The 23,491-nt window shown below is 36.5% G+C and overlaps 1 protein-coding gene across 23 annotated transcripts; it reads right to left on the bottom strand.

Annotated features, from left to right (window-relative positions):
* Positions 1–600: 600 nt before the first annotated feature.
* On the bottom strand, positions 601–23,394 carry LOC103712678 (uncharacterized). 23 transcript variants are annotated; one of them, XM_039125581.3, is made up of 10 exons: positions 23,180–23,392; positions 22,278–22,391; positions 16,509–16,723; positions 15,356–15,492; positions 10,968–11,070; positions 6,431–6,475; positions 5,936–6,319; positions 5,397–5,734; positions 4,468–4,648; positions 601–1,088 (listed from the first exon to the last, which is right to left on the bottom strand). In XM_039125581.3, the coding sequence occupies exons 3-9, from the start codon at positions 16,672–16,674 to the stop codon at positions 4,490–4,492; spliced, it is 1,332 nt and encodes a 443-aa protein (XP_038981509.3). In that variant the 5' UTR covers positions 16,675–16,723; positions 22,278–22,391; positions 23,180–23,392; the 3' UTR covers positions 601–1,088; positions 4,468–4,489. The 23 variants fall into 23 exon arrangements, with proteins under 23 accessions (XP_038981509.3, XP_088561461.2, XP_088561451.2 ...); XM_088705335.2 differs by lacking the exon at positions 22,278–22,391 and having other exon boundaries at positions 16,612–16,723; positions 23,180–23,393; XM_088705325.2 differs by lacking the exon at positions 22,278–22,391 and having other exon boundaries at positions 601–893.
* Positions 23,395–23,491: the final 97 nt, after the last annotated feature.

Genomic DNA, 23,491 nt, shown 5'->3' on the forward strand with positions numbered 1-23,491 from the left:
TCTTGAGTCTTGTAGCTCACCTTTAATGATTTTAGAAGACAAGGCCTTTTATTACGAACTGGTAGGTAACGGAGGATGTAATTTGATGAGTTTTCACCTATCTTGTTTACAGGACTTTAGTTTCCTATCAAACTAAAGTCCATGTACCTCCATAACATACACAAACACCATCAAAGTAATCAGATAGTTATCTATCTAATATCATATAATTAGCATAAACATCAATTAGCTGTGAATTAAGCCATGTCAAAGCACAGTACAGCTGGGACACGATGAGACAAGCAAAATTGTTGTTTAGGTTTCCGCAAGCTACAAAAGGTGCCAGCCTATCCTTATTGTAAGATCTCTTGGTGGTTGCACCAGAGACCTAAATTCAGAACCAAGGATTATGGAGATTTGGGGTATTTGCGGAGGGCAACCCCCTCTTTACTCAATTACCTACACGCCCCTCTTCAACATTGTATTGTTTGAACCATCCACCTTATGGTCATCAATCATAGGATCTAGAACTGCACAACCAATCAACTTTTTTTTATTTTTTATCTTCTGGAGAAATATACCACTAGTCAGCACATAAAAATTGACACTACAACAATGGACTGATACAACCAAGTCATGAATTATTAAATGTCAGATTACTAAATACACGCATTTATCGGAAACTGAACCACACAACTTTAATTCACCAACAGTACTCTTATGCACACATCTGTATGGCAAAAGTAAGGTCAGAGAATATACAACTCTAGGCAGTTAGCTTTGGCATCATTCATATATACAACCATCAGCAACCAGAGCAAGTTATAATAGCTATTGCCATTAATTAATGGCACCAAAGCTGAGAGACAAATAATGAGTTGATTCTGCGGGAAAGCCACCTGAAGGATGACATTCTGTAGAAAGTGACAGGAGTCAACGAACTAAACTTATGGCTGTCTGAACAAACATCATTTCTCTTTATTGCATAATATCTACCCAATAATAGATGAAAATCCCCTGCACCGACCAGGGTTGAAATCGATGCCTGGTCTGGGGATCACCAAACCAACTCTTAATAGGTAATACATTATTAATTGTAACTTGAAAACCTGAAATCAACAGAGAACGACGGGAATAATTAACTTAACACTTAATGATTGCAAATTTGTCAGGCTACTTTGAAATGTTATAGTAAATTCAAGAATTTTATTTTACAATAAAAAAAAAGATGATATAAGATTGCATATACACACATGAGAGGACACACATGAGAGGAAGATAGATTTGGCTTCATGCACACGTTTTTTCTTGAGGGGGAGGGGGCCTGTCTGCACTCTAATTATTTAGGCCCCAATATTTGGGGATGCACCATTCAAGGATAAAGATCTTTTGAATAACATTTTAACTATTAAATTCTTCTCTATTACTAAAGAATGAAGCTCTAATCTTCAATTGCGAAAATGGAGATCTAACAACTAATAATCCACTTGGTTGCACACTTGCACTTAGATTTCTTGTTTTCCATCTCTAGAAGTAGAAAAACAGTATGTCAATCTAAAATATGTTCAATAACAATATTTCCATTTTTTTGTTTATGAAAACAGTTTTTAGTATTTGCGAAATTTCAGATAATAGGAATGTTTTAATTATCATAAAAACAAATCACACAAGAAGGCAAATGGGGAGAACAACTATAGTCACCATGCAATTGTGATTACAAACTAAGCCACAGGAATATGATTTTTAAAATCCTTATAAACTATTTATTAGTGTTCAATGAAAGCAATATATATCCCTTGTAAAAAGGTGATCATGGTAATAAATGCTTTTGGGACACTCATCAATATTTTCTGTTATTGAAGGTCAAAAAATAAATCAAATTAAAGTGCCAAAACATTAAAGAATCTTCTTCACAAATAATCTTCACAACTCCTATTTTAGCCATCCATTTGATCACATGATATAAATTTCTCAACATCCAACCATAACTAAAACCCGTAAGTGCCTGAGATTTAATTTAGTAAGATAATTGATGGTAGACTTGATATCCAACGCAACATGGAAACTTGTTCATGGTATCTAGAACCTCCTGTTTGAGATGCCAAACACCACTAGCTCATGAATCACACCAAATTCCCCTTTCAAAATTTAGGGATTCAAGAGAGTGATCTATTCTGGGAAATATTAACTCAGACATCTCAGTGAACTAATGTCCCCTCAGCTGATATGAAACTTTCTATTGCTCCCTTGTTTGATGGCCTGTAGGGTACAAGAGCCCAAGAGGGGCAATAGGAAAGCTCTGCTTGGTTTTTTCTCTTTTTTTCTATTTTTAAAGATCTCTGTTTTCTGAGGTATGGCAGCATAGAATTTTGTAACTCCCATTTTCTGATCACAATATGACACATTGTTTGGTACAATATAAGCATTGTTCTTTTTATAAATGCCTCATTTGTTAATACTCCTTTAAATGGATGCCCTTGGAGCATTCATTATGTAGCTTAGGTCCACAACTGTGAAATCTTATGTAACTTCCAATTTCTTTGCCCTGTTATCTTTTTTTCTCTCTCACCCCCCCCAGGTATGTTACCCAGGTCTTGAAATATTAGATCTCAAACTTCTTGCTCTCTCCAGAAATGTTAAGTTGTTTATTTCTTTATTAGATCTCTATGTCCCGTCAAATTGTATTGTTTCATGAGTGCAATCCATGGACAACGGTCATTGAGAAGAAACAACATGATACATTGTACCCATTTATCTTCTATATATCACAATTGAATATCATTCTCCATTTCAATTTTGCGGATGAAGAATAAAGAAGAAAAATGAGGGATTTGCCTACAATAATCAATGATAGAAGAGTGCAAAGAAAAGAAAAATTCAACATATTTTTTAACTTCCATAATGATTATTACCATTCTAAACCCAACAGTTGCCACGTAAATTTTTATAAAACTAATATCTGTATAACTATAAAAAGATATTTATGTAAACATAGTGAACTATTTTGTTATAGTGCTATTGTCAAATGCCACTTACTTTGCCCCAATAATCTATTACTTTCCCTTACAATGAATAATACAGACTGCAATACAAAAAATAAAATAATGTTTAAGATATTTTTTTTGAAAGTTAAAAATTAGTATAGTATAGCATTACAATAGCCAATAATAAGTTTGGTACATTGATGTTATATAAATATGATTTTCTGAAAACCACAAATCCATAAGAAATAATATGAGCAATGATGTTTATAGACATATTTTATCATGCATATTTTGTTGTTCAGAAAATCTCAACCTTACTACTAGAGGGTTTGCATAATTTATTCCAAAATAACAAAATAGTTTTATCACGGTGTCAACAGTTATGTTGGCATTTTCTGGAAGAAACAACTACCAATAAACTCAAAGACAAGAAACTCACAATCACCTACAGGATCCTTTATAAAGAGACTAAAAAGAATTGAGTATTGGAACTCACCTGGTGATAAAAGTGATGTAAGTGCTGAAAACATTGTTTCAATGTCTAAAGATAATCTCAGCTAGATTTTGCCTAGTCTGTGCCTATTTTAGAGCATTTCTACCTCATGATTCCTAAGTAATTGTTAAACCCATATCAAACAACTTCAAATTAGTCAGCTTATAAAACTCATGTTATATCAAGCATTAATACAAACTTCAATTCAGTTACACTATCCAGGCAAAAACATATTTGAGACATCTTAAGCTGAGCAATGTAGTCAGAACATTTAAGTTCTGTAATCCCTAGACATTCTTAACCTTTAATACTGATTCAATGTGTCTAAACCTCCGCCATTATTGGTCAATGATCATATGAAACCTGAAAGTTATACTGCTTGACAACTTTATTTTCAAGCATACATTTAAAGAAATTCTTATAATCCTTTGCTTTGCTTTATTGGCTTACTAAATTCACTTAGAAGTAAATAATGAGCAAATGGGTCAGCGTGCGGCACTAGTTTGTCATAAAGTCATGCTGAAAGCATGAAACTGAAACAATAAGGATAGAGAGATTAGATGAAACTAACAATGATAAGAAAATTCTTGTGCAGGCACCCTAGTGTGATATCATATAATCTAGAATTCTGCAGTATGAGTTGCTAGTGTGGTAATGATAATTAAGAATTAAACATCAAACCTAGGAAATGCGCAATGTTAAGTTCAAAATGCTGCAGTGATAACCAATGTATGAACATTAGACAAAACTTATTACGTACATATGAACATCAGCAAAAGACTTTTTTTTTCAATAAAGTAATTGTATGCATATGCCCACATAACAAGAATAGGTGGGAAAATAATTATTTTAGCCAGTTAACTTTAGCATCATTTACAGTAACCTTTGAATGTTAGAGTAGCTAACATACCCATACATAATAGGCTGAAGATAAAAGGACTTATAACATAAACAATGTAACAGTTATGCAAACTGATGAGACACTCTAGAAAGTCATAGGAGTTAACCAACCTTACGACTGCCCCAACAAACGTCATTCCTTATTTCCGAATTTCTTTGCAATGATGGGACGGACATCATCTGCATCTGCCAGGCTCTCAAGGAAGGGAAGTAATTGAAGCAATGCATGGTCTGATGGATCATCAAACCAACTCTTGATAGGTATTCCGTTATTTACCTGCAACCGGAAAACCTGAAACCAAGGGTTAAAGAGAGAGAACTAGTGACGAATCATCTAATAGTTTCTAATATATATACGTACGCATATACATGTATATATATAGTATTTTCATATTAAAAGTATTAGATGACAGGACAATATGTCTGTCCATGTGAAAGCAAGATAAAGTTGGCTTATGCTCTTTCAAAGGATAATCTTCTAAATAAATTTTTCATTACTAAATCTCAACAACCAAGCAAATGAATAAAGAACTTTCCAACTCCCAACCTGTCATCCAGAAAATTTGACATCTCATAGTGATGGACTCACTTGGTTGTTCATTTGTTTCTTGTTTTCTATTGCTTAACAGCAGAAAAGCATTACCATGATCTAGAATATGTTTGGTTTTCATTTCTTTGGCTTTAAAACAGTTTCTGAAATTTAAAAAAATCAGACAGTCAGTTATTTTTTACAATAAACAAATTGAGAACAGAAAGAAAAGAAAACCACATTGGAAATTAAAGTGAGAATCACATTGGAAAACAATTATGCAATTTTGGTAACCAAAAAAGTTACCTGTTTTCAGGAAACCTGAAACAAAACAGAAACAGAAAATTGGCAATGCAACCAAAAAAAGGCTCTCCATGTGAAACATTCTCGCAACTAATGCAGGAAAGTGTAATATTGGTCTACCGACATGTAGTTTTGAGTGTGAAATATATTTAGTAGTACACACACTGGTTTAACCCTCAGAAACTTGGAGATAAGAGGAGAATACTACCTGTGGAGAATTGTCGATTATGACAACGTTCGCCAAATCGACTCCTAAAATGGTCAGGTCCTTTGTATAGCTACCATCAGAAAATATGCATGATTCACGATAAATACGCTGCGAAATTAACTTCTTTTCTGGATCCAGCATATCCAATAGCTGTTCAGCATAGATACTTTGACTGGCTGTGAAAACAACAATCTCAAACATCTGAGCTACCCTCTCCAGAAAGAGCTGCAGGTAAGGCCTACGTCTTACATATACGGTATGTTGTTTCATGTTAAAGAAGACTGGAAAGGTGAAATCAGCATCATCACAATGCTCCAGGGTAGAATGGACAAGAGTTTCTGCATTCAATACAGAAACACTTTCTTAACTACTGCCTGTAAAACAAAGACAACTAACATGGTCCCATACACAACTTGACACCCTTCAAATATTTTTCCAATTAAATTCTAAGAACAAACAAAGAAGCAGGCATTTGAAAAAAATACAACAAACTAGGAAGTTTTGTATGATAATGAATACAAATTCTCAGTTTAACTTACCATCCAAATCAAGTACAAGGGTGATAGGCTTCCTTTTCTTTGTTTCCTTTGGTTGTGAAATAGGACAAATGGTTGAAACTGCCTCAGGTAAATCAGGTAAACTTCTAAATAATAACTGTGGGTCGAAGCTCTCCATTTCATCCAGATTGCCAGAATGACAAGTTATCTGAGTTTCCTGATCGGATGATTTCATCTGGTGAAATTCTAAATACAAGCATGCATCATCAGAATTCATCATCGTCTCTTCAAATGACTCCTCAATATAAATGCTGCTGGTTTCTCCAGTTTTCCCCAGGAAAGGTAGTATCATGTATTTCTCCGCCATATCAATCATTATGTCAGAATTTGTAAGCTCATAAATAGGACAAGCAGTATTTATGACATCTGTAAATCCCATATCAGTATCAAAGGGTAAAGCAGAAACACTGTCAGAGCCGTAGAAGTCCAATAGACTGCAAGTTTGAGAATCACTAAAACTACAACTTCCATCATCACCTTCATCAGCAACCAGATGAGGCAATTTAGGGTTTTCATCTTTAACTGAAAAAAGAGTAAACTGGCTCACAAAATAACCCACAAAATGATGAGATATAATGTTTTATATGTTCAAATTTACCAAGCAGATATTGCATGTACAACAACAAATGAATGCCCAAACACAAGTATTATCAAGGATAAGCCAGGGAAAAAAAAAAGAAACAAGTATAATCTATATAGAAGCACCACAGCTACTAGCACCTTTAAACAAATATATCAGACAACAGTCTATAAAGCCGTCTATCCTCCTAACATCACCTTCTCAAGCTCCCACTCTTTGCTTCTGAATCCTTTTAGATTTTGCTCAAGTTTTTATTTATTTATTTATTTTATCATGGATGTTTTCATTGCATAGGATTTCGCTCAAGTGCAAAAGCAATCTTTTCTATTGTATATACTCCTGCACAATTGGTGGTTGTCCACAAAGAAGTTGCATACAGTTTGGGCTGGTATCCTTCAATATAGTACACAATACCCAGTACTTGGCATGAAGTAGCAGAGTGATCAACGGTGGCCTGTGAAACTTTAAAATGACAAGTCCCTCCATTGCATGATCAAGAAGCAACACTAGATCGGATTGTTTCATTTCTAAAGAGTTGGATTGGTAGTACAGGTGAGAAGAAGAGAAGAGGGATTGTGCCCATATTATGTTCTCTTATAAGGGGTTTTAGTTGTTCTGTTGGTGTAGGTGCATTCTTTTGGGGTCCACAGTTTTGTTTGTAATTCATGATTTCAATGAATTGGATTGGACTTAGTCCAATCTCTCTGTGTCTCAAAAAAAACAAAAAAAGACAAAAGAGCAACCCCTTTGCACGTAAATTAGAAGAATGAGAAAGATTGTGTGTCAAAACCAGATGCTGACATCAACATCTACAGCACTAAAATCTGTGAGGGTGCAACAGACTAAAGCTTGGCAGGATACATCTAACTACACTCATCAATTGGGAGGTAAATGATACTTGATCCTATTGATCTAAAGACAAATCCTTCGTTGAGCCTTTCCTTTAGTGGTTTGGGAAGCATTCCCTTATCTGAACGCCAGCAGGCATTCTTGAATTCCCCTTTGGGTGCACCAGGGTTGTTTTGGTTGATTGTTGAAACTGATACTGTAGTACTGTAGCTAATATTAGTGACCAATCTTGCTAAAGATTGGTTTGCACATTCCAATTAGAAAAACTTCTATTATTATTCAATACCGATGGTATCTCATATAGTGGTGCTAATATTGACTTTATAATATTCATTTGTGTTTAGCTAACTTAAGTGGAATGTGGATGGCTATGTTGCATGAATTTGGGTCAACAGCTGTTAGGTTATGTTTCAAAGTGTTTTCAGACCCATGGCTGGTACACCTACAAACATGAGGGCTGGCTACACTAGAAAATGTTTAGGTCTTTTGCCAACCATTTAGTGCTAATCCTAAATCTTCAATAAATGAATATGGTGTTCAACCAGCAATATAGACTGAACAACCCGATCTATACTTTTGTTAACTTTGGTCCTTTCCTCATCCTTTTTCTCCAGCATTTTTCTCGTATATAAGTTGAAGATCAAGATTGATACGGTTTCTATCCATACATATACAGATAGTTGTAATAACATTATCACTATTACTAAATTATGGGCTCATCTTGTATTTAAATAGAACTTATATCATTATAGACACCAGATTCGTAATACAGGTTCTAGTTCTGAAATGTATAATAGAGCATATGACATACTGATGGTCATGTTAGAACTAAGATAAAGTCTAATGCATATAATGATACTAAACCAGATATAACATTATGCAAATATAAATGCTAGTATTAAAGGGCATCCCAGTGTACAAGGCCCCAGCAATTATAGGGTCTGGGTAAGATCAGATGTATGCAACCTCATCCTCGCATGTAGAGAGGTTGTCTTTATGTTTCAAACCCATGACGCCCAGGTCACATTGGAGCAATCTTACTGTTGCACCAAGGCACAACCTCTAAATATAAATGATAGTATTAATAAATAAAATACCAGAAAAAAATAAAAGGACACTAAACATTATTGCCGATTTTACACTACTAAAGCATTACCTATACAAATCAACAGACAACACAACTTATGACAAATTTATGATAGTCTGATTATCTCTTCAATTGATGAAGCTCACTTACACATGAAAAGTAGAAACCTTAAAAGACCTCAAGTATCCATAAAGGCTCAAGCTTCACGATGCCGTAAACATGTAAATGCCCAAGGGTTAAGAGCTGCTGCATGTCCTTCGCGCTCCTCTAAGCCACCTACCTCAAAACACTTGATGCTCCTCTAGCAAAGTTTAAGGAAGCACTCATACAGCCACTATAGCAAATATTTTTTTGTCCCTCTTATTTTGAAATTCCTCTAGGTTTTTTATTCTTTTTTTTTCTAATGTTGTTTCTCTAATTCTGTTAAACACTAAAAATATTTTATGTTTTGCAACACATATTCGACCCACCTATCAGCCTAATGCAGAAAAGATTGGTGTGACTAAGGCTGCAAATGGGTCGGGTCGACTCGAGACCTGATCCGGCCCGACCCGTGTAGACCCGACCCGACCCGAATTTTAGGACCCGCGGGTCCGAGTCGGGTCCTAAAATTGGACCCGAATCATTTTATGGGTCGGGTCTGGGTTTACCAAACGGACCCGACCCGACCCGAATAGACCCAAGAAGAAAAAGAGAGAGGAGAAAAAAAGCAAAAGAGAGTTTTTTTTTTCTTTTTTTTTTTTATGGGTCGTGGTATTATTGATCCGTCTGGATCCTCTCTCGATCTATTATATTGTTGATACCTCTGGTGTCTCGGTAGCTTGCTTTTTTTTTCCTTCTATTTTTTTGTTTCTGTTTTTTTTTTAACTTTTGCAGGGGTGAAGTGCGGGAACACTCAACTGAATATGGGTCATGTGCCAGTTTTCTGCAATGGAATTGGATTTTGGAAGAAGGTCTGGGATTTTTTTAGTCTTCGTGAGAGGGGAGCTGGGAGACACCAAGTTCCGTCCAATCAGTCATATGGACAAAAAATAGTGTGATATGAAATTTGGCTTGTAGACCGACTTACTTAGTAAGTCCGAGGCCATCTATTCTGGCTGGAGGTCAATTGCAAGTCTTTCAAGTCATGGGTCACCCAGCACCTCATAATTATGATGTGACCAAATTAGATTTGTCCAAATTCTTTCCTAAAAGCATAAAAAATTTGGACCCGCTTCGGACCCGAACCCGATCCGACTCGGACCCGGACCCGACCCGACCTGATCTTCAACCGGGTCGGGTCTGGGTCCAAAATTAGGATCCGAACAAAAAATCGGGTCGGATCGGGGTCACCCAGGACCCGACCCGACCCGACCCATTTGCACCCCTAGGTGTGACCGAATATGTGATTCTATCCAGATCACCAATCTTTTACTTAGATATGTTTTCATATTTCATGTTGAAAAAATACATGATTTTCATATTTCATGCAGAAAAAAATGCATGGGAACGAAACACATTCCAAGTCAAACAAATTGTTACTTTGGATGCTTAAATCCTCAAGCCTCAAAGCAAGGAACTATTCTCAAAAGAATCAAAATATGGTGAGAGAAAAAAGAACCAGAATATTTATTAAGTTCATCAAAAAAAGTCTAAATCTTGGGAATGGCCTTACCCTATACGTATAGATTGCATTGACTTAAACCATATGAAACCAAGATTTAACTTAGACCATCAATTTTAGGAAACTATACCTACCCCTTAAACTAACATATGACAGGGAAAAACATTGTTTATACCCCTTATCCCACCAATCACACCTTCAGGCTCACAGATAACTTGGTCAAAATTACCATGCCCGATGGTGCAAAATACATATTCAAAAGATGCATCCCATCATCGTAACCCAAAATTATTTTAGTTAAAGACTCCTAAATCTCAAGATTTGGGCCCAAAAAGTTGGGTCATTATTTTGTCCAAAAAAAAAAAAGAAAAATTCAAAATTAAATGTTAAACTAAAATTCATTTGATCCCGCTAGCCTATGCCTCACTGAATCACTATTGAGATATGAAATGAAGGTTTTTTTGTCCTTCTAGACACTTTCCTCTAATATATAAGAGCAACTAAAACAGGAATATTATCCAAGCATTCCAAGTTATTTCCTGTCAATATTTTGCAACTGCCTGTTGCTCCCAAATTTTAAAGGGCTGAATTTTTCAGTCCAAGAAATAGTTGCAAAGCTTGGCTAGTTTCCATATAGACACACTATACATTTCCATATTTCATACTTTTATTTTTGTAAGTAAAACATTTCCATATTTCTTGGTTCTCTGATACTCATGACTTCAAAAAAATTAAGCATGGAATGTTTGCTTTAAGCATAAACATGTTTTAGGAAGAATAAAAATATTGCAAGACTGATAACCGAACCAAATTGCAAATATTATGCAGAATAAATCAATTCTGTGAGAAAAGCAAATTGGTTGACTCACATACTAACGCAGAATTCTTGGCATACCTGCATTACTGTGATTTATCAGTTTTAACTGAGAATCGTTGTCCTCAAGACTAGGTGAGAAAATTGTTTCCATGTTAGATGGACATGTGGCTGACAGTGAACCCTGCAAATTGTACGACATAGTTAACAAAAACAACTAAATTAAACCAAACAAAAACAAGAAATCATGAATCAAAGAAGAGAGTATGAATTCACAAATGCCGAAGCAATTATGCTCACTATTATAATGGCCAATGTCCCCAATGATTTCAAAAAAAAGAACCTTAATGATTTTTCTTTTAAAAAAAATCTACAGCAAAAACCTCATTCTTCAGCTATTGCTTTGATAAACAACAGTGGCAGAGTCACCGACTAGTAACAGTGTGTTGCAAGGTATGCTAAATGAGATAAAGTGCGTTAATAATGCAGACTTATTATAAATCTGGTGAGGAGGAAGTCGAGGAATTTAAAGATAGATTATAAGGCCATGGTCTTCGGTTAGGTATGAAGACTTTATTTTAAACTAAGCAGTTTGAATAACAAGCTTAATGTAATAGTTCCATAATTATACCTAAATGAATGTTGTTATATGGCTTTGCCCATGATTTAGTGTTAAGATAATCTAGGTATTGTTTGACAGAACTGTAGATGGGCCAAAAGTTAAACATAGAAATATTCAAAATAACATGGGACTGTTAGTCATATATTAAGAAGCCAGTGTAAGCCCTCAATGTCTCTTAGCAGTTTATTGCCAAAGTTCGGAATTGACAAAGATAGGCGTCATTCTGAAACTACGATAGACATCTTACAGAGGACCACCAGTTTCTTAAGGAATCATCAACTAAATAAGTCATAAAAAGTGGTTTTATATCCTAATGTGATGTGAAAGAAGAAAAGCAAAATCTCAGGCACAATATATCCCAACACAAGATGGCTTGCCAAATTGTAGCTCCAATCCTTCAAGTATTCACATTAAAAATCCTTTCTCCTCTTATTACTCACTAGAGAACTTCAATAGCCAACCTTTTTGACTCACATTAAGAATCCTTTCCTTGACATAGACAAGACTATATAAATGATTTTCCACAGAAAATTAGAATTCACACGAGACAGTATTTTTTTCTAAAAGCCAAGCTCTGATGTGATTGCACCAATATACCTCTGATATTAGCCAATCAATTAAAAACTGCAGATTCAAATAGGACTGGCCTATGTCATTATCCAGAAATTACTAACTCAACACAATAAAGAGGGTTATTTAGCTCCAAAAGGCAAAATGGCACAACCCAACCTTCAACTGAAAGAAAAAAGAAAAAGAAAAGAAGTGAAGTTGGTTTTCATTCAACATGTCTGCAACAGTCGTTCTAACTTTAGTGCCCCTTGAAACTTTCATAGACTGCATCATTCAGTTCCCATGAATCCTATATTTTAGTTTGGCCATAGCAGTCATAATAATGAGTTACTAAACTAAGAGTGTATGCAATAATGAAGTGCTTAAGAAAAGTTTTATCCCTTACCACCTCTCCAAATTGTATAATCTATGCCCACAAATAAGTTGTGGCCAAAAAATTGCACAATTTTGGAAAAATAATTTTAATCAACAACCTACATAATGTAAGGCTACGAAAAGTCGACCTACTGAATGATAAACAATTATGCATACAAAACAAACTTAAAGAAGGCCAGTCATTTACTAATTCAAAGTATTAGTTCTAGGCAGAGGCAAACCATTTAGATAAAAGGCTTTTCAAGGCAAACATAGTTATAGGCCATAACCTAATCATAATCTAATCATAATTTTAATCATTAACTCAAATATATGGGTCCATTTTATGTATCCTTCATCATTCATTCCAATAAGAGCTGCACATTACAACTGGCAGTTTCCCTAATCCTCTCTCACCACTTTTCGAATTGTTAGGAGTCAATAGCCCAACTACTACCACCAACACCTAAAAGCATCATCCTCTATCCTGTCTTGATGGTACACTGAAAAAAAGGAGCTGCTCTCATAATAGGGCCTCAGTTTTCACAACACATGCCCATACAAACTAAGTTGATTCCGCACAATAATTTCTCAAGTGATGCAATTCCTATAATTCCTCTAATGTGCTTGTGTCTAATTCTATGCTCTCTTCCTTACCACACATCCAACTTAGCTCTCTCATCTCCACCATATTCATCAAATCTGCTTGGACTCCCCATTGCCTGACAATTTGATCCATAGAATATCATAGGCATTGTTGTTGTATTTTAACATTTCCCTCTGTCTCAAAGAAAATGTGATTAAAACACCTTCAAAAGCACAACTTCAGTTTTCCCACCCCCAATTGCAAGTCCATTAAATAAGCCTACCTATTGTAAAACAGATCCATGACGGTGAAAAATGGTCACTCTTTAGATCCTTACCTGCAAACCTTTCCTCCATACTTCCAACTTCATTTCAACCTTGTTCTCCTTGTTCTTGATTTTCAATAGAAGTTCACACATGAAAAAATTAAAAAATAGGGGCTAAGAAAATGGTGTTGGCCTGTCATTATCGAAAACTTACGTATCTCACAACTTACTGCTCCTTTATGCATGTTATTTGTTCCATGAGACTCTTTAAGCACACTTTCTTAAAACCCACTTACTTGTGGTTTTCCCAAATCCATATCCTTTTTCTGACTTTCATTTCCCTTCACTCTCTTCTTCATTCCTCCTCCAATGTTTGTTTTAAGCAAAACCTCCAACAGAAAATATCTGATAAATGCACTTTGAAAACCCTTAATCCAAGACTTCCATGTCTACCAATCTACATAATCTCAACAAATTCCTGCTCGTTAACCTTACGTCCCCTCAACAATTGGAAAATTTAAATCAGCCCAATCTGCATCTATCCTGTATTTTTTATAATCAAATATGCTCAAAAACTGATATGAGAGAATATCCCTTGGAAGAGGAGGAATTATCAAAATGGACTGAGCCACCTAATCCTAATGAAAATCAAAAGACATCCTAGTGTTGATAACTCCCAAGCTATAAACATAGAAGAATGTATCCAAGTCACCTGATGCCACATATATCGTCATGATTAAATCTTAATATATATATATATATATATATATATAACATGAAATAAGGTTTGTTGAGCCATGTTGAACTGGCCGATTCAGGGTATACCGAACCAGACCACTCGGTTATCAACATGTTTCACCTCTTATATTCGGTTCGAAACTCGGGAGATAAAATGCCCACTTCGCTTCATTCCATCGTCGAAACCCTACCCCAAAAAGCTCTCCTCATTGGTCGGTTCAATGACGACGACACCAACACTAGCGGCCAAGTAAGTCTCCCCCCCCCCCCAACTGAACGAATGAAGAGAGCTTTCGAGTCCTCTCTCTCTCCTCCACTTCCCTCTATCGCTCTCTCCTAAAAGCTTTTGCGCCCTCTCTCTCAACCTCTCTCCCTCCTCCCGCCCTCTCCCTCTCTCTTTTTCCTCTCTCTCCCCCTCCCCTCTCTAGCTCTCCCTGTGTTGCTGCCCCGGAACGGCACGATACACACCTGTACCATTCCGAGCCAGTCACTGGCTGATGCCTTCTCTAATAGCAGTTCAGCGAACCTTATTATAAAACCTAAAATGAGATATCTCTGATATAAACTAACCACACGCATGTTTTGTACCTAACCATTGATAAACTCTCATTTACCCTGAGCCATATCTTTTATATACGTTTTGTAACTCCAACTTAGGGTTATAAAGGGACAGGTATACTAGATTTAAAAGGATTAAGAAAATGGATTGAGCCACCTAAAGAAAATTTCTAGATATCCCAAAATTTTAGAAACTTAAGCTACAACATTAAAAGATGCTGCCCAAGTCACCAGAGATCACGTACACCATGTTTTCAAAATTAGATCTGGTCATATTGTATCATGTATGATATTTCAAATAAAATACCTCTACTACGGATCAATTTCACCTACCTAATTGTTGAATATCTTACTAGCTTATATGGAAATAGCATCCAATGATCATCCCAAGAAATAAATAAGAATACCAACAGGTCAGTCAATCACTTTCTAAACTACTGCCAATGTAGGCCTAGCAATCATAGGATCCCATTGATAAAGCCACTAGATTAACACCAATGTAGTAACTAAAACGCGCAAACAATACAAAAGCATATATATGCTTTGTTCATATACTTGAATAAATTGTCTTCAGAATGCTTCAAATGGTTTCAATTAATTATGTGGTTGCACATGGTAATCAATTGCCCGAACCAAGTTGCTAGTTGGAGAATATGATTAAAACCATGTGGTTTTAAACAAAATAAAATAAATAAGATCTTATGATGTTACATATAAACTTATATCAACAAAACAGTATGGTATTTAAGACTGCCAGTGCCAAGTCATATACTTACCATTCTTCCAATGGAAATAGGATCAGATGATGATGATGCCATCAGAATATGAAGAGAGGCTTCATCCAATATGTTCTGAAAATCATTAGCTTCTGTGATCACAATGTTCTGTCCAGATACATCAACATTTGAAGAACCTGCACTCAGAAGATTTCAGCCAACGGAGCTGTTAAGAGCTAACCAGAGGTGGATGACAAAAAGGTTCCGGAATTACATGAAGAAGTACTAAACAAAGGTATAACACATCAAAAAAGTTTGTGCTAATTGATGAAATCTAGAGATTCATGTGATAATGAAATAATCCTGTAACGGAATTTTATGAGAACAAATTTCAAAACTAGGGCACTAAGGGTATGCTTAATGGAATGTTTCAATTCGCTTCTCTCTTGCCAGAGAGATTTGAACTACACATGATGGGAAGGCCTTCGTGATTCGCATCTTCCCATCCAGAAAAGAAAGTGAAGGGGAGCGGACAGCGAGTTGGAGGACGCACTCAATCAGTGAAATAGTCTCCTCTCCAAAAAAAAAAAAATATGTTTTTTACCAAAAAAAATATTTTGTTGTGAATGAACAAGATATTAAGGAATTCTCCATATATAAGATCATAATTTTGGACACAGGCAAGGTTCATCATCTCGGTACCGAACCCTATATCGATAACATCCTATTATAGTGTTAGTATGTGGTACAATATGAGGCCTACTCAGTACCGTACAAAACGTACAAGACTGTACATTGGTTCAATATCGGTACGGTACAGTATGTCCGGTATGGTATAGTAGCAACCGTTATGGCAAATCTTGGATATAGGTCTTTTCCACATAAAAGAAGAATCTCATTATGCTTTTCCTTTTTATGGGCATTAAAGAGATGGAGAATCATCATAATTAGCTTTAAAATGAGAAGAACATTACGGGATGATCTATGTAGAAATGCTAACATCATTCTTCACAGGTCAAATAAATTAAGGGTAAGGGTTAAAAAAACTACAAAAATCTGGGAAAAAATTCTGAAAAAAGATTTGAAAGGCATGCATATAGCGCAAATTTAAACTTTGATGTCAAAAATAGCAAGGCACAGTTGAGCCCAATGAGAAGGTACTGTTTATGCTTTGTTTTTCTCCTGGTAGAAGGCTAAACTTATAGTCATTTACCATGCTGATGATCTTGAATATAAATGTCCAAAACAGCTGCCTCTTCAAAAGCTTTAACTTGAGGACATGAATGTTTTGATATTTTAGTTGAGTTGCGACATACATGGAGATTGTGTCGCCCTACATATTCCCTGTTTAATTTGTTCTTCATCGTCAATGGAGGCATTTGAATGACACATGAGATATGTACTGCAACTCCACTTAAGAAATATCAACTGCAAAACAAGGCAATTTGCACATTTCCATTCAACTTACAACAGAAAATAGTAAAAATAACCCATTGTGAAAATGTATTCGGAGCTATTAGTAGAGAGTAGCATTAATATAGCACAATAGCCATATCAGTTAGCATTCAGGAAGCTCAGATACCATGTTCAAAACAGTCCAGAGATAATGCTATAGCTACTTGATACGAGTTTAGGAAATAGAATAATGGGTTGTTTACAAAGTAGAATCAAAGCCAACATCTGTTACTGACTTACTTCCAAGTCAGGAAAAAAAAAAATTTCCCCTTTTGGTATGAAAAAGAATCAAGGCCTTAGAAAACTACAACCAAAAGCATCAGCTGAAACCGGATGCAGGATATTAGGAAGCAAAATAGTCAACCAAGTAGTCTCTTCTGAAACTGTGGACCAATTAATCAGTCAGCCAGCCCGTTACCCTCCCTAAATATGTGAGACCCTGAACTTAGGAATTAGGTCTGCCAACACCAGCTATCCAAGAGAAATGGGTGATATCGGCAACAAGATCAACTCTCAGCACCAAGGTCTGCCGTACAGGTACCGGTTGGCGTACCGGTGGCCGGCCGGACCGGTACGGTACCGGTCCGGTACATACCGGCCGGTACCGGTACCGTACCGGCCGGTACGCGGTGGTTTCAAAAACCACAGCGTGCGGCGCTGTGGTTCTTAAAAAAAAAAATCGTACCGGGGCCGGTTCGCACCGGTACGAGGCCGGTACCGGCCGGTACGGGCTCCGAACCGGCCGGTACGGGCCCGTACGGCCGGTTCAGATAAAAAACCGAAAAATATCGGTTTTTTTGTCGTTCCGGTACCGGTCTAGGACCAGACCGGTATGTACCGGCCCGTACCGGCCAGTACGGGCCGGTACGACATTCCATGCTCAGCACTAATCCAAGAAAACAATCTTTGACACAACCGGATCATCAAGATTATAGTCATAGGCCCCTGGGATAAATCAACACAGCACAACTATTGGCTGTTGGACACAAAATATGGTAGACTTAGTTTTTGGAAAGTTTTTTAGCAAGATTTTTGAGCCAATGGAAGTTCCATTTATAACATTCAGAATTTTTTATTTCAGGTCAAATCTGTAATTTTCTGAACTGCTATAGCAGCCAGCTGCCAGGAGCTACAGAGGGCTCAAAGCAACTGCCATATGAGTCTCAACTGGACTATAGCTAGTCCAATTAAAGAAGTAGAGATCAAGTGCAAGGGAGGCACTAGAAGACATTTAACATCTCGGAGCATAAATTCAGCTAGGAATGATAATAAATAGGTCCTATTTGTGTCATGAGTTAGATCAAATAAGTATTTAAGTAACTAGCACTGTACCTATACCAGCTGCATTACCTGGATACTTGTGCCAGCTCCCCGAATCTCTGAAAATACATATCAAATACAGCTCAAAAACTTGGATTCCTCAAACATTAAGTTTGCCCCCTTATAATAATTTAAAAATGTGCTTCTGTTCTTCTAGAGATCGGTCAAGAAAGTAAGTATTAAGATTATCTTGCAAAATGTCATATTTCTAAAATCCTTAAGCTAATTCAAAGTTTGGATGAGAAATATGCATATCAGAAGACCTTAACAAGTAATATTTTTAATATTATCTTTTGTACAATATTTTAATATATAGTTTATTAAATATTATTTTTGAATTGTAATGCCGTATATCCTTTTTCCCTCTTGACTTTTAGTTAAACTATTTTTACATGGTAAAGTCCTATATCCTTTTTCCCTCTTGTCAAGTCAAACACATGAACAAATGTCCGAATCTGATTTCCGTGTCTGTGTCCATGCAACACATACTAGTTTAAAAAGCCTGTTTATGGTTATGGTTAAGGTTTGTTATAATTATCTTAATTTACATGGCTACATACATTTCCGAATTTTGTAAAATGACACTAATTTCTAATGCCTATACAGCATTGTGGGTTATGTTCATCTTCTTCTCAATCTTATGATTATTATATATATCATTTGTGCTAGTAGTGGTCAAAATTTCAGCATATGCAACTGCAAATGTGGTTGTGGCCCTTTACCACACCACATTCCATATATGTGGTTATTTGTATGTGATTGTGCCGCATATGTGGCTGCACAGTGTGAAGCAGGCCTACTTAGCAATATGAAACGGCATCTGTAGCTAACTCTTATGCAGGTCTTCACAGGCAGGGCAGATCCAGACAGATGATCAAGCTAGATGTCGGTTTCAAACAGGCCAAATGCAAGTTCTGTTAAAAATGTCCTAATATTGCTATTAGGTGTACATATAAGCATTAAATAGCAAGTACAAACTATTACTATTATTGTTATTATTTTTACTATTCTTATTGTTATTATTGTATCTTTATAATATTTATTTAGTTTTCAAGGACTAAAAAATATCAACTGCATATGCGTCTCTATATGACCAACACCATATATACATCACATAGTCCATTGAGTGGCAGCATACTATACCCAGCTTTTGGAACAGTGTGTGTTAGTTTCCTTATATATGCTGCATACTTCTCTTAATACACCTTTGAAAACCTTAAAGCTTTTTTTTTTAAAAAAAAAGTTTTGCACTAAAATAGTGGCTTGTGTAAGTCTGAGTTTGGTATTGTTTTTACTTTTCTTTTTAAAAAAAATTCAAAACAGGAATTGTTTCCCTTTTTTCAGATTTCTTACAATAGAAAATATGTTTGTTTTTTTTTTTAACAACAGAACCACCAAGCCCGAGATAGTGAAAGCCCAGGCGGAAGACAAGCATGGAACCAAGCAAGCACCGAGAGGCTAGAGAGTGGGGGAGGGGGGCAACCGGGGACAACATGATGGGAGCCACTCAAACGGGAGCACGCTCGATCGGATCAATGTATGCCGGGAATGGACGAAGCGGAGCGATGGTGGGTCTCCAAAAGTTCAATAATCTCCCCGCATCCTCCGCACGCCCGAGGGAGGCTTCATCCTGGCCATTCTCATATTGAAACCCCTAGCATCATCAAGGCCCAGCAGTGGGGGCTTCTCTCCCTTCGACCCCACATCCAAATCCGCATGCTAGAGCTCCGGAAATCTCCGTGGTGCTCAATCTTCTCCAACCAGCTATTCCAACATGTGCGAGTCTCCAAGCATTGGTAGAGGAGGAAGAAGTAGCGAGTCTGAGGAGCATGGCGGCAAGGCGGCGGAGGAAGTTGCCGAAGAGATAGGTAGTGACAGGGAGGCATGCGGAGGACCAAGAGAGGAGGAGGGCAGTGAAGGCCTCAAGGAGGCGGAAGGGTGGCGCCGATATTGGGAGGTCGAGCGAAAGGGATGGGAGAGGAGTGAAAACGCACTTTCAAAAAAAGTGAAAGTGAAAGATGGGAGAGGAGTGAAAACACACTTTCAAAACAAGTGGAAGTGAAAACTTTTCACTTCCATTTTTTTCAGAAATAATGAAAGTTATTTAAAAAATAAAAACAAGGTAACCAAACATGTTATCTACATCGGATTTCATGTTTCTATTTAGAAAAAAGAAACATGAAAAAAAAGGGTACCGAACAGGGACTAATCCTATTTTTTTTAAAAAAAGAGACTTTCTACAGATAGAATGTTCATTGCAATTTCAAGACACCTATTCATATTAATGATGATTTTGGACTTTCAGTTCTTCCACGGATAGTTGGAATCTACCCTTGCCTTAAAGCATCAAATGTCCTGATAAGTGAGCTCTAGGATTGAAGGAAACTATGGTAACCACTATCGAGTGTCAACCAATCAATCTTCTTCTTTGACATTTAAGTCCATCAAATGTAAATTACTACAAGAATAACTGATGCACCAAATAGGTACAACTACAAGTGAGATCAAAACTTAGTGGAAAACACAATGTTGCATCTGAGAAATATGGATGTTAATAACTATTGGACCAAAAAGGAAGGGAAAACAGGTATTTACCTGTTTGTCCTGTTTCACATTGTTATGGACAAAATAAAAAAGATTAATCCAAAGTATTAGTGTCTAAATGAAGCAAGCCTGGTCTGATCCGATGCCCGTTTTATGATATAGAAATTATAGTAAATTTACACACCAGTCTTCATCTTCACATTTGAATGATTTCCGCTTTTACTTCTGATTTTACAAGTTTCCACCAGAGCTTCTATATTTTCAGTACTTAATGAAAAAGTTACCATATTGATGTAGATTATACTATTTAAACATAACAAATAAACCTTATCACATGATTTGACCAGCTTAAACAATCCTTCTTACTAATTTATGCTATTGTAGCATACATATAGATGAGAGAAAATATGTCCCGCATCTGTTCTAATTTTCAAGTTTCTGTAAGAAACCTGCTATTTTATGTTTTAATTTTTTAATTTAGAAAAGAACTTCTCTGATTTCAGCTTGTTTCCACTAACAATGGAAACATAAAATGGGCAGGCCCAAACATTTCAGATACAGGTATCCTCAAACCATACTTTAAAAATATAAATCTAACCTTGATTCAGAAATAAACTAATACGCTCTATCAACAATAGTATTCAAATTGTTGGTTCCAAGAGGATGTTCTAAATGATGAAGCATATGATATCATTGCTAATTTGTTGACTGTGACTTCTGTGCCCGTGCGATTCATGTATCGTTTCTCCATTCTTCAGAATAATAATTCATTTTGTTATCTTCCATTTGTTAAATGCCTTCTGGTTGTAGCTTTTTAGAGTTTATTTATGGTTCAATTATGAAAAATTTAGCTATAACATCATATACCAACAAAAAGCTCAAATAGGGAAAAGTAATCTCATCATATGGAACAAGGGAATAAAGCCATCTTTTATGAATTTTCTGAGTCAAAATAATATATATATCTCACAAAAAGATTTAGATCTAGAGCTAATATAGCCATTGAAGATCTCCCATGAAGTAAAAAAGAAAAGAAATTTGTGGTTAGGTTTCAAGGTATTGCACCATGACACCTTGCGTTGGCAGATCAATGTCATGTGGGCATCGAGTGGATCTAATGCTAGATTTATCCACCTGTCATTGTGGGTCCCACAAAAAATGGCCAATAAGATACTGCAATCGCAATTTTTGCAACCTAAAACCTTGTTAAAAGGAAAATGGAGGGACTTTGGGAATAACTATTGTACTTGTAATAGGAGCATGGCCCAGTTGTTACGCGGCTAATAAGTTGGGAAGACGGTACTTTAAGTTGGGAAGACATAGTAGTTAGTAATTTCTAATCATGAAAAGGAAAAAAATTAAATATCTATTACTCGATTTAACATGATTGTACAGAACAGAAAATAGAAAGAAATAGAAAAGAAGTGCGTGAATAGTTTTACATGGTCAAGCTATGCTTATATCAGAAAGAAAGTTACAATAGCTTTAAACTATCTTTGAGTTACATGCAACCTTCCTCTCCACACTTTACAAGAGCTCTGCAGTCCTAAACCTTCCTGATCCCCAAGGGAACACAGCAGGCATTAGAGGTAAAGTCACCAGGCAATACAAATTACAAGTCAAAATAATGATTAACATAGGATGAAGCACAACAGATAACTACCTCTACATCTCTAAATTCTCTCCCTCATTAGTTGCAGCAATCCACCCCCAAAGGTTTCTAAAACTAATCTCTTTCTATAGGGGACAAGGCAATATTAACACCAAAATAGAGCTCCTGGAAGCAATAAAGCAACATAATTCAATTTTCACTAACAGCAAGCAGCTCAAAAAATAAATAATATCTCAGAAGAAAAGTCATAATCTTATTTAATTGATCCTAACCTAGTTTGCCGTTAAAGAACCAAACCACAGTAAGTTACCAAAACTACAAGGGTCCAGCAATAACAGGAAAGATCTCACCAAGACCACCAGAAATCCAAGAATAACCCACGAAAATTCTAAATTTTGACTCAGTGATAAACCCTCAAAACTATAAAGGAGCTTCACTTGATCATCACACCAAGATAAACAATAGAAGAGAACAAAAAAAAAGCAAAATTCTTATGAACTAAGCAAGATTGATGACAAGCACACACCTAAACTTCTGAAGAAACCCTAAGAACCGAATCATCTTGAGTTACACAAAGATTTGAAAAAGAACAAGAAGAACAAGAACAAGAACAATCCAAAGAAAATAAATGCCATGATCAAAAGGTAAAATTGACATCAAGAAACCATTATTCTTGCAGAAAATTAAACAAAGAAAGGGAAACTTGAAGATATTCTAAATAACCTGGTAACCATTGACCACAGAAATGAAAAATCTACAAGACGATTCACCCCCAAAACCACATCAAGAAGTAGCAAAACCCACAGACAGATACCCGCAACACCCAAAAAAAAAAAAAAAATCAAATTCAAAGAGAACAAAACGGACAAGTTCACCGACCAAACTACCCACAAGAAAGAGAAAAAGACCAAAATTAAAGCGAAAAGAAGCCGAAGTAGAAGAAGACAACATACCCAAAGTCGCAAATCCTCTTCCTCTCCCTCTCACACACACTCTCTAGCTCCCTTTTTCCTCATATGTATTCCCTCTCTCTCTCTCTCGCGGCGAGATGAGGACAAGAGAGAAGGAGAGAAGGGGCAAGAAGAGGGAGGAAGGAAGGGGGGGGGGGGGGGGGGGGGGGGGGAGGGGAGCAAACGAGAGGCGACGAAAAAGGGCGGAATCAAGTCGGGATGCTCCACGGGGCTCTTTCTATTATATAAAGCCCCCCGCCCCCGCCCGAAGAGAGGACACGGGGCACACCATCCCCACCTGGAGATCCCCCACGG

The sequence above is a fragment of the Phoenix dactylifera genome, chromosome 1, assembly GCF_051530095.1.
Source record: "Phoenix dactylifera cultivar Ajwa chromosome 1, Ajwa_hap1_PhDact_Kaust_v1.1, whole genome shotgun sequence".
Classification (NCBI taxonomy): Eukaryota; Viridiplantae; Streptophyta; class Magnoliopsida; order Arecales; family Arecaceae; genus Phoenix; species Phoenix dactylifera.

What these genes read in the sequence shown, in the direction of transcription:
- LOC103712678 (XM_088705313.2), bottom strand. Translation starts at nt 16,674, where the DNA reads ATGCCTCCATTGACGATGAAGAACAAATTAAACAGGGAATATGTAGGG. An exon ending in CCTTGTACTTGATTTGGATG is followed by an intron (nt 5,735 to 5,935) that starts GTAAGTTAAACT and finishes TATTGAATGCAG; the next exon opens with AAACTCTTGTCCATTCTACC. An exon ending in TAATCGACAATTCTCCACAG is followed by an intron (nt 4,649 to 5,396) that starts GTAGTATTCTCC and finishes CCTTGGTTTCAG; the next exon opens with GTTTTCCGGTTGCAGGTAAA.